The sequence below is a fragment of the Dipodomys spectabilis genome, unplaced genomic scaffold, assembly GCF_019054845.1.
Source record: "Dipodomys spectabilis isolate Male_0828 unplaced genomic scaffold, ASM1905484v1 ptg000190l, whole genome shotgun sequence".
Taxonomy (NCBI): Eukaryota; Metazoa; Chordata; class Mammalia; order Rodentia; family Heteromyidae; genus Dipodomys; species Dipodomys spectabilis.
In genome coordinates, this window is record NW_024870867.1 from 6,734,973 (window position 1) to 6,747,852 (window position 12,880).

Genomic DNA, 12,880 nt, shown 5'->3' on the forward strand with positions numbered 1-12,880 from the left:
AATCTAACCTACTTAGGAGGCTGAGATTTGAGGACCATGGTTCTGAGTTTGCCCGACAAGTTGGGAAGTAATTTGGAAGATCATATTGCTATCATGGACTTAACTAAATCATATCATGTGATAGTTTATTTATTACTTAACTTCAGTTACATCTCATTTTATCAAATATATTAAAGTGAATGTTCTTAAAATAATGTACCTTAGCTGGGCACTGGGAGAGCTCACCTGAAATCCTTCCTAGTCAGGAGGCTAAGATCTGAGGATCAGTTTGAAACCAGTCCAGGCAAGAAAGTTGGTTAGACTCTTATCCAGTTAACCAGCAAAAAGCTGGAAGGAGAGCTGTGGCTCAAGTAGTAGAGTGCCAGCCTTGAGTTATAAAGAAGTCTGTGGAAAGCACAAGATCCTAAGTTCAAGCGTCAGTAGCAACACATGTTGATGATGATGATGATGATGATGATGATGATGATGATGATGATGATGATGATGGTGTGTGTTTGTTTGAAACCTTTAAGTACCATTTTTAGGAGCTCTAATACTCTGAGAGTCATGACAAAAACATGTTGGGGAGATACAGTCATCAGAAAACATACCTCATAGAATAGTTGAATGAATGCAAGTCATTTCACTGGTATTATTTTAGCCCAAGGTAATGGCTGATGGCCAACCGGCTCATCTGTCAACACACTACTTTCTGTGCAATAGGTAGTTTTCATAAAGGTATGAAACCATTTGAGGTTCCTTTGGAGACTAGATTCCACAAAATTACAAGGTGTTATTATTCCTGTGTATTTTAGCAACCCTCTAGTCAACCAAAGGTCTTATTTCACTTTTGTCCACAAGAAGGGTGTGGCTAATACCACAATGCACACTTTATATGCCACAGACCAACAGTGCCAGCACTAGACCTGTAATTACTACCCAGAGAAACCAGAAAGATTTATTTCCCTTATTAATTCTAAGAATCCAATGAGCTGGTTAGTTTGTCCCAGAATATTATTTTATTACCTGCACAATGTTGAGCTCATTTCTCTATTTAACCTTTTAACAAGAAAAATACATAAACAGCGTGACACGACTTCTGATTCCATCAGTTAGCAGCTATTAAAACGACATTGCCACAGTATTAAAGTTGGCAAATAGCCAGTTGGTATTTTTTGTTGTTGTTTTGTTTTGTTTTCTCTGTAGTTTTAGGTTAATTAAGAAAAATGATCAAAACTTAATATGTCCACATATGTTAGTGATACTGTAGAAAGTAATATCCAAAACATGATAAATTCATATGATAAATGCAAACTAAATTTGATTTATTTTCCACAAACATATGCTAGTGAAAAATGACAGCAAATAAATATAAATCCTTGATATTTACATGGCCTTTTGCAAATTTGTCCATCTCATTGTTTTTCTGTTCACACCTATTTTCGCTACCATCATTTGGTAACACAATTGGGAAGATTCTGCTACAAGTGGCCCTTAGTCTTGTCTCAAGTACTTTGAAAATATTCTCATCTCTACTCATTCCACAGAGACTGTTCATAGAACCTATCTTTTCACTTCTAATTACTAAAAAACTAGCTTGTAATGGTAGCAAACACCTATAATCCCAGCACTCAGGAAACTAAGGCTAAGAATTGAAATCCAAGGATTGAAAGATTGAAGTCTATCTGAGCTATGTGGCAAACCCCCCCATATATATGTGTGTGTGTGTGTGTGTGTGTGTGTGTAATTTATAATATATAATGTATACATGCTATACATATAATATATATTACATGTAGTGTATATAACAATATATACTAATATATAATTATATATTATATATAATGTGAATCCATTGTGAGCAATAAAGACTACTTAAAATAATTTTCTTACTATGTCTCACTATATAGCCTAGGTTGGCCTGGAATTCAGGATTCTCTTTCTGGATAATAGGATTGACACCATTACTACTAGCTATCAAAATAATCCCTTCTTTGTATTGACTTTTGATGTTGTTCCTAATATCTTAAATAACTCTAAGCAACTGTTCTCATTAAACGAGTAATTATCTTACATAAGATATGCAGTCTGAACACATTTCTTCTCATGCTGCCATTGAACATGAGTTAATTAACTAATTACCTTTAAATGATGTGCTTTGCTTGGCTGATAAATGAGCCACTTGATTTCTGCCTCACTTTCATTTTCATTTTCTGAAGGAGTTCTCCTATTTTCATCTGTTGGTATATTAATCGCATTTAGCAGGTTTTTTTAGAATGCTGTTTTCTGTGATTTTTCATCATGAAGTGTATACCTCTCATTTGGTTGTTTTCTATCTCATTTCATTTTTCATATAATTTTCTTATGTTCTTGCCTCCTTCCAGTTAAAGTTCTTTATTATTCCTTTTTATCTCTCTCTTGAAGGAGGACGTGGCGTTGCCAGCTGCATATAACTTGTATTGTTTTAGTGGTTACGTGAGTGTTTCTAGTACCCATCTTGTCACAGTCTACCATTAAGTGATACACTAGGTCAATATACATTGTGCAAAACTTACAAGAGCAATCTTTATTTGCTTCTCAGCTTTTTTTTCCTTTTATGCACATAGTAAGGTCAACTATGTATTGTAATTATTTTTATTTAACTGGTAAGTGTTTCATAAAAGAATTAATTAAATATAGAAGTTATAATATACATTTCTGGTCTCTCTTCATTCTGTATTCTAGACACATCTTTCCATTGATATCATTGCCCTCTAACTCCAAGTCTTCTTGAAAGAAGAGTCTTGACTGTAGGCCTTAAATTGACTATTTTATCTTTTATATGCCTTAAAGTCTCTTTATTTTACTTCCACTTTTTAAGTTGCTTCCACTGGAGATAGAACTTGAGGTTGACAGATTTGTTTGTTGCTGTTTTCAATTCTGTGGGGTTTTTTTAATTAGATATCTGTTGTTATCCATATTTATTTTCCTCAGTACATAATGTCCCTGTCTTGGCTGCTTTTATGATCATTTTTCTTTGTCACTAACTTTGAAATTGTGATGGGCTTTCATACTATCTCTTACTTGTGTTCTTGTGCTTGGAGTTTACTGATAATCTTAGAATTGTAAGCTTATGCTTTTCACTAAGTTGGGAAAATGTATTGGTCATTATTTATTCAAATACTTTTTCCATTACCCTACCCTTTCTCCTGTTCTTCAGGGCTCCAACTACCAACTACACATATATTAGTCTGCTTCAAGGTGAACCATAACTATTTGGAATAGTTTCTATCATTGTGTCTTGAAAAGCAATTATCTTTTCTCTTTCATTATCTAATCTATTATTTATCCTATCCCTTGTTTTTCATTTCAGGCACTGCTTCTAGACTTTTGTCATCGCTTTGTTTTTGTTTTCTGAGACAGGATTTTATTATGTAACCCTAGCTGACCTCAAATTCACCATCTTCCTTGCTCTCCTTCTCAAGTACTTGGAATACAACCCCACTTATATCTAGACTTTTGATTTGGGAACTTTTTATATCTTGACTTTGGGGGATTGTTTATGGAGGTACTGGGGTTTGAACTAGGATGTTTTGAAGACGGAATCTCCCAAACTTTTCTGTTCAGGCTGGCTTTCAACCCAATCCTTGGGGGTCTCAGACTCCTGAATACCTAGGATAACAACCATGAATCACCAGTACCTGGCTGTCATCCAGCTTTTTTTGCTCCAGTAATTTTTAGCTTTGTACTAAGGTCTCTCTTGTTGCGCAAGCCACTCTGGCCCTTGATCTTCCTATTTACACTTTCTACTATTGCTGTGATATGCCAGCCTTGCTTTTAGATAAGGCCTCATAAACTTCTTCCACCTGGGCTGACTTGGAACCTGAGTTCTCCAGATCTCACATCCTCCTGTGTATCCGGGAGAACAGGTACATGTCACCATATCTGATTATTGGTTGAATAACCAATCTTCTCCATCTAAATAGGATAACAGGTATGAACCACTGGAACCCAGCTTAACTTGTTGACTATGCTATACATTGATAACTTTTCATTAACAAGTAAAACATTGTAGAATTTATTCTATCCCACATTGTACAATAAATTAGGTATTGAACATGTGTGTTTTATGCTTAGGTTTTTTTGTTTGTTTGTTTTGGGCTTTTTTGCCAGTCCTAGGGTTTGAACTCTGGGCCTGGGCACTGTCCCTGAGCTCCATTTGCTCAAGGCTAGCACTCTACCACTTAATCCACAGTGCCACTTTCAGCTTTTTCTGTGATTAATTGGAGGTCTGATGGCCTTTCTTAGCCCAGATGTCTTCTAACCATGATCTTAGATCTCAGTTTCCTGAGTAGCTAGGATTACAGGTGTGATGACCCATATCCAATTTACCATATAGAATTTTGTTTGGGTAGCTGGATACTGCATCTTCTTCCAATTTCTTTTATTTTATATTTTATTATTTTTTATTGTGAAAATACTGTACAGAGGGGTTACAATTACATGGGCAAGATAATGAGTACACTTAACAAGCATTGTAGCCTCCTCCTTTATTTCCCCTTCCCCTCCACAAATTATACCAACATCAAATACATTGAAAGCAAGGGGAGGGACATACAAAGCAACAAAGAAATAATCTTATAAATGTGTTAGAAGCAATCGCATGAAAGAAAAAAATTTGAATACATATCTTAGGGTTCATTTCCTAACATCACCTTATCTGACCTTTTCTGCTTGACTCAGACATATACTAGATATTATTTACTATAGCTAAGATATGGAACCAATCCAGATGCCCCTCAGTAGATGAATAGATCAAGAAAATGTGGTATATATACACAATGGAATTCTATGCCTCCATCAGAAAGAATGACATTGCCCCATTTGTTAGGAAATGGAAAGGCTTGGAAAAAATTATATTAAGTGAAGTAAGCCAGGTTTTTCCAATTTCTTATGCGAGTCATTTCCCTAGAGTCTATACATACAGTAATTTTCATATTTGTTGCATTCCCAGCTAAATTTTGATAGTGAAAACTGTTAAAGAAGCAATTTGAAAATACTTATCAGGAATGAAAACCTATGTATCTTTTACCCTAAATTCCTCTTAGGAATTTAATCTTCAGAAATGAAAGGAAAGCACAAAGATTTTGTCCAAAGATATGTGTTGTAACTTTGATGGTTGTTGTTGTTGAGTACTTGGGTTTCCCAAGCAGGACTCTATCATTTGATCCTTACCTCTAGCCCTTTTTTTGCTTCACTTTTCTTCTGTTCATGCCTGGGCAGATCTGGAACATAATCCTCCTATTTATACTCCCTATAGCTAGGATGACAGATGCATGACCCACTTCTGTTGGTTGTTGTTTTTTTATTATTTTTTTGTTGGGTGGTGGTGGTGGTGGTGGTGGTGGTAATGGTGGTGGTGGTGGTGGTGGTGGAGGTGGTGTGTGGTGTGTGTGTGTGTGTGTGTGTAGTTGAGATAGGATCTCGCTAACTTTTTCATCAGGCTAACTTTGACCTTAGTCTCCCCAGTCTCCATCTCCTGAGTAGCTAGAATCTCAGATGTGAGCCAGCATACTTTCACTTTTTTGTAGTGATATAATGGGAGTAGCTGGATATGGTAGTTCATGCTTATAATCCCAGCATTGAAGTAGGAGGACCACAAATTTAAAGCCAGCCTATACTACATAGTGAAGCCCTGCTTCAAAAAAGTGAACCAATTTTTTTTTTTTTTTTTTTTTTTTTTTGGTTGGCCGTGAGGCCGGAACTCTGGGCCTGGGCACTGTCCCTCAGCTCTTCAGCTCAAGGCTAGTGCTCTACCACTTGAACCACAGCGCCACTTCTGGCTTTTTCCACTTATGTAGTGCTGAGGAATTGAACCCAGGGCCTCATGCATGCAAGGCAAGCACTCTGTGGCTGAGCCACCTTCCCAGCCCCAAAGTGAAGCAATTTTAACATATTAAAAATGTTAAAGATGTTTAAATGTTAAAGAATATTCAAAAATCTAAGAAAAAGTTTGCAGTATAATACAAACAGATAAAAGCAAACTACAAAACTGCATGCATACAATAATATTAATCTGACATATCCAGAAGGATATAAACTTTAACATTATCTTACCTTTTTCCAGTGGGCCATATTTTCATGGTCACAGCAAAACACATATTTTTTAAATGTAATTTATTACAATTCTACTTTTAGGTAAATAAATAAGGTTCATCTTTTTCACTTCTAGGACTAAAGAAACATAACATTTTAGTTTATTGCCTAAATACCATGTGTCCTCCTGAAAAATAACCCATAAAACACAAAGCTCCTTGAAAATAATTAGTTATTTTTGAAAATAAGTTATTTTTCAGTATTTTTTTCTCATACTACAATGTTTCACCTCCTTTCCCATTTTGTAAATGCCAGCTAGGACGCAGAGGCTCCGGATGCTCAGACCCCATCCATGGTGGGGAGTAGGGAAGGGCTGGATCTCAGGTGTGATCAGCTCCTGAAGTAGAGTAGAGGCAGAGTAGAGGCAGAGCCAGGTGCGGACAGGCCTCAAGCAGAGGATGACAGCAGACTGGGTGTACAGAGGGTTAATCACACAATCCAATCTGTTAGGGAACATTAGAGCCAAGTTTCTCACTTGTGAAGGAGGGTATAATAAAAGTAGAAAAGATGGAACCTGGAAATAACCATGTGAACTTGGACTAGAATTGAAGGTACTAACCTGACAGGATTCACGGATATTAAGAAATATAAAAACATAGAGACAAGCCTGGTGCTGGTGGCTCACACCTGTAATCCTAGCAACTCAGGAGGCTGAGATCTGAGGATTTCGGTTCAAAGCCCACCCAGGCAGAAAAGTGTGAGACTCTTATCTCCAATAAACCACTAGAAAACCGGAAGTGGTGCTTTGACTCAAGTGATAGAGCACTTGCCTTGAGCTGAAGAGCACAGGGACAGTGCCCAAGCCCAGAGTTCAAGCCCCACAACCGACCAAAAAAGGAAAGATAGAGACATAGAAATAGAAATAAGTGCATGCATCTGCACACACACACTCACACACACACACACACACACACACACACACACACACACACACACCACATTACCCAGCACTCTTTACCAACAATGTAATAATAATGAGCCCAACAGCCATAATGACATTCTCCACTAAAAGAAACCAAGGATCTTTGGGAAATGACTGATTTCAAGATTATGGTAGTGTAAGTTGAGTTCGGAAAACCTTTGACATCATAAAATATGTGCCTATTCAAGGGACATATCAGAGGACAGCAAATTCCAATTCAAAGAGCTTCCACTAACTGCATCTGAGACAATTGGAGTGCCAAATAATTATACTAGTTATAAACCACCTGAAGAAAACACAAAAACTATAGACTACTACTAAACAAACTGAAATTGTGTTAAGTAATTGGCTATTAACCTACCTCCAATATATCTCATCTCAAAACATTTACCAACAAAGAGAAAAAGAATAAGTTCATAATGGAGAAGCTTCATTATAAAAGTGAGCATGAAGCCTTTCCTCCTGACTACTTACATGTCTGAGATCCAGAGGATTGTAGTTTCAGGCCAGCTGGACAGAAGTGTCCCCAAGAGATTCTGTTTGCAAAATAACCAACAAAAACCTGGGTTGGACTCAGTTGTAGAGCTCCAGCCAAGTAAACAAAATGTGAGGTCTTGAATTCATGCCCAGGTATTGGCCAAAACAAAAAACAAAAAAGGAAGGAAGGAAGAAAAGAAGGAAGGAAGGAAGGAAGACAGGGAGGGAGAGAAGGAGGGAGGGAGGGAAGTAGAGAGGGAGGGAAGGAGGGAGGAGAGAGAGAGAGAGAGAGAGAAACAGGACTATAATGGAATTGACAAGACAGAGAGAGGAACAGAGAATTGCCTCTGTGGTATACAGGTGAAATACTATCATAATCTGAACTCTCTCATGAGAAAATATTGAGTGAGCTAGAAGTGAAATATTCTACCACATAGATTTTTTTCAGAAAAAATTCAGTCATGAGTATCAAGGTCTTCTGAAGAACAGCCCCAAACTGAAGGCAACTGAAAACATAATGGAATGGAGTGTCCTTTTCCTGAATAGGACAGCCTACATGATTAGACAACTGACAAAACTTGAATGGCAGGCATGTGTCAAACTCCCAATCCCCCGCTTCCCTTTCACAAATGCTGAGATTACAGAAGGTACCACCCACTCCTGGATTAATTTTCTCATTTTGATCATAAGAATGTTTTTGTTTATAAGAAATGATTTCTGGGGCTGGGGAGGTGGCTCAGTGGTAGAGCGCTTGCCTTGCATGCCTGAGGCCCTGGGTTCGATTCCTCAGCACCACATAAGCAAAAAGAAAAAAGCCGGAAGTGGTGCTGTGGCTCAAGTGGTAGAGTGCCAGCCTTGAGCTGAAGAGCTGAGGGACAGCGCCCAGGCCCAGAGTTCAGGCCCCATGACCGGACCAAAAAAAAAAAAAGAAATGATTTCTGTGCAGGGGTGCATAGAGTATCAAGGGAACAGAATTCTTTATCCCCTAATGACAAAGTGAATGAGTCCAGGCAAGTTATCTCTACCTCTGCATCCTCATTTGTATTACAGGAATACTACAAGCATCTATCACTCACAATTGTTTTGAGATAATCATGAAAATTAAGTGCTCCTTCAGTGCTTAGTAAATATTGGCTGTGCTTTGCATGCTTTTAGATAGTAGCCACAACTATAGTATGAAAATTTGGTTGCCTATGTTTAATCTTTCTCATATTTATTCAACCTTCCCTTGAGTCCTCCTCTTTCCTCTCCATATTGGTCTTCTGGGTTTTTTTTTCTTTTTATTGTCACGATGATGTACAGAGGGGTTACAGTTACATAAGTAAGATAATAAGTACATTTCTTGTAGAACTTGTTACCCCCTCCCTCATTTTTATCCTTCGTCTCCCCCACACAAGTTGTACAGATCATTTCCAATATAGTGTCTTGTGAGAATCACTGTTGCACTGATTCCCCGCTTTTCCTTTGTCTCATCATTCTGTTGTTCCCCTTCCCTTCCCTAATTCAGATAAATAAATCAGATACAATGACAGCAGGGGATATACAATAGGGGGAAGAACATAGAAAATAAATAAGAAATTACATAGTACATTAAAAGAACAACAACAAAGAAAAACTTCTTGTGTCCATGTTTTGGAGTTCATTTCTCTTAGCATCATCTTCTATGGTCATAGGTACATAGTTAATACTCTGCCCATCTGCCAAGATTATTCTGGATGTATACTAATTATTGCAAATAAGAGAAACCATGGGACCTACTGGCTTACTTCACTTAATATGATTTTTTTAGTACCAACTCATGCCTCTCCATCACAAAGCCTTGTATTCAGATGACTTACCATATAGTCCTAATACATAAAATCGTCACCTGTAGAATATGTATGAAAGTAGGTATGTAACAAAGTATACAAAAATTGTATTTGAACAGATTCCATAAAGTAATGTTTTAATTAAAATAGAAACATCCAGGCACTGGTGGCTCATGCTTATAATCTCTAGCTACTCAGGACGCTGAGATCTGAATAATGCAATTCAAAGTCATCCTGGGCAGGCAAGTGCATGAGACTAACCATCTAAAAAACAGAAGTGAGCCGGGCGCTGGGCTCACACCTGAAATCCTAACTACTCAGGAGGCTGAGATCTGAGGATCATGGTTCAAAACCAGCCCAGGCAGGAAAGTCCGAGAGACTCTTATCTCTAATAAACCACTAGAAAACCAGAAGTGACGCAGTGGCTCAAGCGGTAGATCGCTCGCCTTGAGCTGAAGAGTGCAGGGACAGTGCCCAGGCCCAGAGTTCAAGCCCCACAACTGACAAAAAAAAAAAAAAACAGAAGTGAAACTGTGGTTCAAAGTGGTAGGCAGAGCTTGGGCTCTGTCCCTTAGCTTTTCCTGCTCAAGGTTAGCACTCTACCATGCGTACTACAGCTCCACTTCAGGCATTTTGATGGTTAATTAGAGAAAAGAGTCTCAGACTATCTAGGCTGGCTTCAAATTACAATCCTCAGGCCTCAGCTTCCTGTGCTGCTAGGATTATAGGAGTGAGCTACCAGCATTCAGTGGTTTAGGACATTTTAAAAATATGTGTCTTATTTAATCTTTAAAGATAAATTCAAAGGATACATACTTAAAAACCAAAAGCCTAACTTACTTTTCTACACAGGATACCAATAAGAGGAATTCTTATAAATGTAAAGTTAACCTACTTTTTCCCCAAATATGTCTGATTATAGGCAATAAATACAAGAATTGGTGTCCTAACACAAAATGCAACAAATATGGGGCTGTCCGTGATCATCTCCTTTATATACGGGTGGGAGATGACTCTCTTGATTCTGAGTATTGCACCAGCACTCACTTTAACGGGAATGATTGAAACTACAGCGGTGACTGGTTTTGCCAACAAGGATAAGCAAGAACTGAAGCGTGCTGGAAAGGTAAAATGACATCCTTGAACCATCGTCACATTGTAAGAGAAAATAATCAGAGGGCCTATACTAAGGATTATTCATTTCCTGTCTTAGGAACCTGTAGTGTTCCTTTAGGTTTTTCACTCAAAGCTGGTGTTCTACCACTGAGTCGTGACTCTACTTCTGGCTTTTTGACAATTAATTGGAGATAAGAGTCTCATGGACTTTGCTGCCCAGGCTGGCTTTGAAGTGATCCTCAGATTCAGCCTCCTATGTAACTGGGATCACAGGCATGAGCCACTGTCACCACAGTTTCAAAACTCTTTATCACATTGTGAACAGTTTTTGAATATACAAATGATTCTAATATCATTTAAGATCTGTATCATAGTGACTTGATCACACTCCAATAAATATGAATATTCATAAGTAGGAAGGCCAAGTACCAGAATCAATATAATCTGGCCTGGCTGACCCTTGACAAATCTTGCACTAGGGAAGGATCTTTGGAATGTTTCGTTGAGCTCTGTAGATGGATCTGCTTAGCAAATATTTGCCTTAGAGTTAGAGAATGCAGCCTGTATGATTTTTAAATTATGATAATTTATAAAACATTATATTAGTAATGTTATTTAGACTTGCCCATCATATTGTACCATGACATTTAGTTATATGTGTGTGTATATATGTACATATATACATACATGTGCATATATGTACATACAAACTTTTCCTTTTTCTTTCTTTGTGTGTGTGTGTGTGTGTGTGTGTGTGTGTGTGTGGTGTATAATGGGGCTTGAGGTCAGGGTTTCAATGTCTTGCTTGGCTTTTTAGGTCATAGTTGATGCTCTACTACTTGAACCAGGCCTCCAATCCAGCTTTTTACTGGTTCCTTGGAAATGAAATCCCTCAGACTTTTCTTACAACCTAGCTTCAAACTATGACCTTCTAAATCTCAGCCTCCTGAGTCCCTAAAATTACAGGCATGAGCTACTGGTGCCTAACTTGACTTTTCCATTTTAAGTCATTAATCTCAGACTCTCCAATCAGTAATTTCCATCAAACAGGCTTAGTTTACCAAAAATTAACTTAGAATATAAGTCAATAAAATGTATTGGTTTCTCTTTTCGTTGCATATATCGATTTAGATAAATTTCCAAAATGGCTTTCTTTGATTTTCTTAAAGGTGAATATATTTCATTTCTATAATGACTTTTTCTCTGCATTGTTAAAATATAATCATAAAGATATTTTGTTGATTGCTTCCTTTTTTTTTTTTTTTTTTTTTTTTGGTGCTGGACTTGAGGCTTGAAGATAGGGCCTGGGTGCTGTCCCTGAGTTTTCCCCCTACTCAAGAATAGCACTTTACCACTTGAGCTGCAGCTCCACTTCAGGCCCTTTTTTTCCTGGTTAAATGGATATAAACATCTCACAAACTTTCCTACCCTGGCTGGCTTCAAACCATGATCCTCAGAGCTCAGCCTCCTAGGTAGCTAGGATTATAGATATGAGTCACCTATGATTAGCTTGGCTTCAACATTCTTATCCATTTTTCTTACACACTACCTCATATGTCATTCTCTGAGTTCATTTTCAAATTAATGAGGATTTAAAACAATTTAATATCAAAACTTAAGAACGAAGTCCAGGTATCCTAACCACAATCCAAAAATTATATTTCTCTCCTACAACCCAAAGCGCCCTTCAATTAATACTGGGTACCTATCTGCTTCTTTTGTTCCATAATCTCAAGCAAAATGAACAACAGAAAGCCTCTTTTTACAAAACAACCTATAAGACAGGCATGGTGGTGCACTCTTGCAATCCCAGAACTCAGGAGGCCAGCATGAGTTACACAGAAAGACCCTGCTTTCAGTAGGGAAATATATATATACATATATATATATATATATATATATATGTTCAAAACAACCTGTGTGTTCATGACCACAAAAGTATTCTAAATCAAAACCTCCTCCATTTTGAATTAATGTTATTACATTTCTTAAACTATATAAATATGGAAAAGCATTAATCATATTTGAGGTAGATACAGTTCATAGACATCAAAATGGCAAATGGCTTTATCTTATGAAAAATTTTATCACCACATTGCATAATCCCTTATTGTAATGTTCCTGAGTCCTTTTTAGCTGCTGTTTCCATTTGGATGTTGGAATAAAAGGATTATTTATTTGCTTCTCCCTGCTATCTTTTCTGTTATTGTTGTTGAATGGTTTCATAATTTACGGGAATCTCCTTTGCATGTGAACATAGGCCTCACCAGTATTTGAGTTTCCTATCTATGGAACCAATGCCAATTGAAATTCAATTAAAAAAACAAAAACTTGAATGGAAAGGTGAAAGTGCAAACACTAAATTCCCCTTAAGTTTATAATCCTCAACTGTAATTTGCATATCTTAAGATGGGGGGGGGCGTTGTCTTAAGAGGAAGGAAAG

General features: G+C 37.4%; 1 protein-coding gene across 1 annotated transcript in view; it reads left to right on the plus strand.

The window, feature by feature from the left end:
* The window catches only part of Abcb5 (ATP binding cassette subfamily B member 5), a 78,684-nt gene that overhangs the window by 49,408 nt on the left and 16,396 nt on the right, over window positions 1–12,880 (plus strand). Inside the window, exon 20 of the mRNA XM_042695830.1 lies at window positions 10,244–10,447. Coding sequence (XP_042551764.1) covers window positions 10,244–10,447 — 204 coding nt within the window. The remainder of the gene's footprint in view (window positions 1–10,243; window positions 10,448–12,880) is intronic.